General features: G+C 53.1%; 1 protein-coding gene across 1 annotated transcript; it reads right to left on the bottom strand.

The window, feature by feature from the left end:
- Positions 1-299: 299 nt before the first annotated feature.
- ndor1 (NADPH dependent diflavin oxidoreductase 1) lies at positions 300-4192 on the bottom strand (the record flags this gene model as incomplete). The annotated part of the gene is given in 14 exon segments (XM_080510293.1): positions 300-582; positions 730-824; positions 1101-1219; positions 1312-1458; positions 1532-1823; positions 1929-2140; positions 2548-2676; positions 2807-2963; positions 2965-3025; positions 3268-3369; positions 3467-3565; positions 3667-3764; positions 3849-3926; positions 4037-4192. Coding segments are annotated over 14 exon segments (1890 nt in total), but the record flags the coding sequence as incomplete, so codon positions are not given.
- Positions 4193-5001: the final 809 nt, after the last annotated feature.

The following is a 5001-nucleotide window of genomic DNA, read 5'->3' as shown; positions in this document are numbered from 1 at the left end:
TTTGACCAGAATAATCTTTTTTTTGAAAGTTTAAAAGGAGATTCAGGATGTCAAGGTGCATTATGACGTCATGCGACAAAAATACTATAAACAAAGTTAGATGTACTTGGCAAGTTGGGCAGATTGTTGAAACTTAAGAAAATATGAAAACAGAATCAGCTGTAAAATTCTAATAACACAAATACTCATGTGTTTGGTCACTTTGACAAAGTATAGTAAATATACTGTATAGTAAATAGTGTTTTTACATTTTAAACCTGATTTTATTGTAAATCATGACTTCAGACAGCATATTGAAATCACAGTTTATTAAACTTAATGATGCATGGAGAAAAACCCCAGGTGGGAGTCGCCGTGCCTCTGGAGGAGCCGGAAGCTGGATCCATCAGCCTCACAACAACTTTGGAAGACGGCGAGTTTTGTAGGAGGCCTCGTGATCAGGACCAGGTCTCGCTCTGGAAGCGGCCCGTCTTCTCCATGGCTTCCAGCATGTCGTGGGCCTGCTCGGCAGACAGACCCCCCTCCTGCTGGAAGACCTCCTCCAGAGCGTCGCACACGCTGGCCGGCATCTCTTTAGAGTTTCTGCGGGAGAGAGAGAGAGAGAGAGGGAAAAGCCGAGGTTTTTGGCTGAGGAGCAGACGGAGGCTTCCATAGTCGACTCAGGAATGCGACGGCTCCACGTGGAGGACAGAGGACCAGGAAATGAAACACTGAAGCTTCAGTCCTCACCCAGCAATGTAAAAGCAGGCCTTCTGATTGGCCACCAGGTCCCAGAGGAGCTCGGCGTTCTCTCGGACTCGATGCTGCACATAGACCTTCTCTTCCTGCAAACACACAACATGCCAATCAGTAGGTGTGTGTGTGTGTGTGTGTGTGTGTGTGACTAGCCTAGCCACCACAGGCTAAAGCAACAGGACTTCCGGACCAATCAATGAGCCCCCCCCCCCCCCAGTGATCAGGGTGTCTAGAGATTTTAAAGCACCATTAAAAAAAAGGGCTGGACTGAGAATTACATTTATTCCTCTCTGGAACTGAAACTGCTCAGATGATTAAATGTACATGAAGATGGAGGAGGAGGAGGAGGAGGAGGAGGATCAGACCTGGTCTCTGGAGAAAGCGGTGAAGAGCACCAAGCGTCCGGCCCTCTCTAGCTCCTCCCACTCCGACCTGAAGTAGAAGTCTTTGGACTCTGAGCGGCAGCCGAAGAACAGGACGTTGGCTGAGCACCGGGGGGGAGGAGAGAGAGAGACGGGTCTTTACTGGGCTCTGGGACGAACGAGGACAGTCCGTTCAACGGGGACGTGGACTCACCGGTCTTCCCCTCGGCGATCCGCTCCTGTAACGCCGACCTGAAGGGGGCCACGCCTGTCCCGGGTCCCACCATGATGACCGGGGTGGCGTCCTGGTCGGGGAACCTCAGACTGCCCTTCTTCACCCACAGAGGCACCGACACCTCCCCTGCGACAGAATACAACAATGCTAAAGCTAACTCAGTGAGGAGGAGGAGGAGGAGGAGGAGGAGGAGGAGCACCTTGAGCAGGGTCCAGTGAGGCCAACCAGGAGGAGCAGAGGCCTCGGCGAGGTTTGTACAGCTTGGTCTTGTACTGGACCACCGCCACCAGGATGTGCAGTCTGTCGGGGTGAGCCTGTACACAAGGGAGAGCTGCTTCAGGGAGGTGAAGAGGAGGGAGGAGGGGGAGGAGTAGGAGGAGCACCTGCAGGGAGGAGGCGATGGAGAAGGAGCGAGGCTGGATCTCGGGGAACAGATCCAGCAGGTAGCCTGCTCCCAGCTCAGCTGTGGTGTGAGGGAAGTCTGTCAAGACCTGCAGTGGAACACGGGAAGGACAGGAGGTGAGGAGGTGTGTGTGTGTGTGTGTGTCTCTGTGTGTGTGTGTTGGGGGGGGTGTGTGTGTGTGTGTGTGTGAGACCTCCAGCGCGGTGCGTCGCGGCCGGTTGCAGTAGCCGTGCAGCTCCTCCTGCCCCGCCGCCGAGCTGAACTCGGCCAGCTTGTCGCGCTCCAGCTCGTCGGAGGCGAAGGTGGCCAGCAGCTCGAAGAAGGAGCGGCGAGGCACCGCGGCCACGTCCAGGTGACCCTCCACCAGGTGGCGCACCGTGCACGGCTGAGGGAGGCTGGCTGGAACTGAGAGGGCAGGTAGGACACGTTTGGAGACCGGATGACAAATACCATGTTTGTGAGTTTTTCTAAAAGTAGAATGGGGGCGGAGCTTCCAGCTGTTAGGCTGATGTATCTGATCACGTCTGTGTTTAGTTCCCTGCAGCAAAGTTTCACTTCGTCTTTGTAGTTTTCAGGCATTTCCCTTGATTTCAGGACTCATCCAGACCAGGAACCTCATTTATCACAATTCACTCAGTAGTTTTACAACACATGTACATTATGAATGTTGTGTCGCTGCGATCACGAGAAATTTGTGACACAAGATGCAGCGAACACCGACATGAATGAAAATGTTTTACTTGAGCAAGCGTCAGGGAGTAGCTACACACACACACCCACACACACACACACACACACACACACACACACACCTGCAGTGTTTCCTGTGGCTGTCAGAGTGAAGAGGCTCTCAGGTTGTAACCTCAGCAGCTCACAGAACAGCTGCACGTCTTCCGCCGAGTTACGAGGACGCATCATCACAACGTCACCCGCTGTGAACTACACACACACACACACACACACACACACACACACACACACACACACACACACACACACACACACACAGGGAAGCTGTGAGTGAACTGCCCCCCCCCCCCCCCCCACTCCGATGTCTAAATGTCACTCACTCCATCTGTGAGTCTGTGATGTCGAACTCTATGAGTCTGACGTCTTGGTAGTGCGATGGCGCCGTCACCCGGCGGTTGGACAGCATCCGGGCGGCGAAGGGGCCCGACTGGCAGGGGGCGGGGGGGCGGGGCGGGGGCGGGGGAGGGGGCGGTCCTCGGTCGCTCCTCCGTCGGCTCGCCCGCTCCGTCCAGGAAGTGGACGGTGTATGATGGAGGGAGTCTGGCCAGCGACACAAAGAGCTGTAATCAGATGTCGATCCTTGATGTTGGTCGTCGTGGCAACGGCATTTGCCACCACTCCAGAAGGGTCTGACATCATCCGTCATGTCGCGACAGCAGAGGAACACGCAGGTAAAGAAGAACACGGGGCCTCAGATGTAAATAATAATAACTAATATTTAGAGGATTTAAACTTTTGTGGACTTCCAGTCTGAAGGAGACAATTGGACATGTGACACTCACGGCTCGTCGTCCCTCAGAGGGACCAGGTCCTGTAGCGCCGGGTACAGACTCCACACTTTGTCCCACAAGGACTGCAGCCAGGGGTCCACCACCGCATCCGACCTGCCAGGCCGCAACACACAGAAGAGCTTGAAATAACAGGAACACTTTCCTCCTCCAGTCCCATGGTGGCTCACTGGGGGGGGGGTAGACCACCTACCCGAGGTCATGCTGGTCGTCCGCCAGGCCCACCGGCAGCAGCGTGCGCGCCCCCAGCTGCTGCAGACGCTTGTAGAGCTTCTTGGCCACAAAGTTGAACCTGCGGTACAAAAAAAGCGGGAGGCCGGTTCACTTTCTGCAAGCTGCTGCTGCGGTGGGTCCCCCCCCCCCCCAACAAGGTGTCAGCGTGGAGGGACTGACTTTGGATAGGAGGAGTCTCCCAGACCCAGCACGGCACAGTCCAGCAGCCCGAGGGAGCCGGCGGGAAGAGACTTCCTGAAGAGGAACCTCCAGAAGTTCTTGGGAAGAGAGGAAAGGCAGTGTATTGTCCTGGTGCTGAACAGAGACCGGGGGGGAGGGGGGGTGACGGAGGCTGGGTTTACCTTCATGTTGTCCGGAGGGTCTCCTTGTCCTGTGGTGGAGCACACGAACACCACCACAGACTCGGAGATGAGCTCCGCCTGTCCAGAGGGAAAAACACACAGAGTCAGTGCATCTCTGACATGAGACATCGAGACACCCCCCCCCCCCCCCCCCCGCCCGCCCCCACTCCCCGGGGGTCAAGACTCACCACATTGTAGCCGTCCAGAGGGGACAGGCGGACCTGCAGGCGTCTCCTCCGGGCCTGGCGGGCCAACCGCTGGGCCACGTCCTGAGCCGAGCCCGTCTGGCTGCCGTACAGGACCAACAGGCCGGGGGGGGCCCTGCTGGTCCCGGGGGGGCGACATCAGGGCTGAAACTGCACAGAAACGGGAGGTAAGACACACGTGGCTCTCGGGCCGAAAAGGAGTGACTGATGAAACTCCAAGTGACAACAAAGAAAATACTATATGTAAAGCGTTTTCACAGGCGCATGTTGGGGTGTTTCACTCAGTCACAACATGTCCAACACAGAGACACGGATGAGCGAACACAAAACACAGTGATGTCAAATCCGACAAAAAAGTAGGAACATCTGGTAAAAATAACGGATCATTATAAACTTATTCAACAATCGATACACCTAAATATATTAAATATTAAAAATCGCAGACATTCATCCTTTCACAATATATACATTTATTGCATCATTATAATGGAATAGATCAGAACTTTATATGTTAGTAATCACTGTGAGACTAGTGGATCTCTGGTGTTTGGACGTGATCCCATAAACAGCTGCAATAAATTGTACAAATGATCAGAAACCTTTGTCAAAATATAAAACAGTCTTTACGAAACCTTTACGATGATCACTAAATAAGTTCAGACTTTAAATCAGAAGTAATGACAGAGCTGTTATGGGTAAACAACTTAATCGTCCTAACAAAGGATTGTAGGGTTTAGATGTCCTCATACATTTAATTTGTGATATTTTTCCTCCACTCGTGGTTCAGTTTGTATCTCAGGATGTAAAACCACCAAGTGTGACTGAATGGTTCACTAACAGAGCTCTGGGGTTCATTTTAACCTCACAGAGATATATTTTACAGAGGAATAGCTCTTTCCTAAAGACACGGTGACACTGAACAGTAAATATTACAGATTAAGTCAAAC

The sequence above is a fragment of the Blennius ocellaris genome (genome assembly GCF_963422515.1).
Source record: "Blennius ocellaris genome assembly, chromosome: 15".
Taxonomy (NCBI): domain Eukaryota; kingdom Metazoa; phylum Chordata; class Actinopteri; order Blenniiformes; family Blenniidae; genus Blennius; species Blennius ocellaris.
Note: the sequence above shows the minus strand (reverse complement) of the source record. Positions and strands in the feature narration are given on the sequence as shown.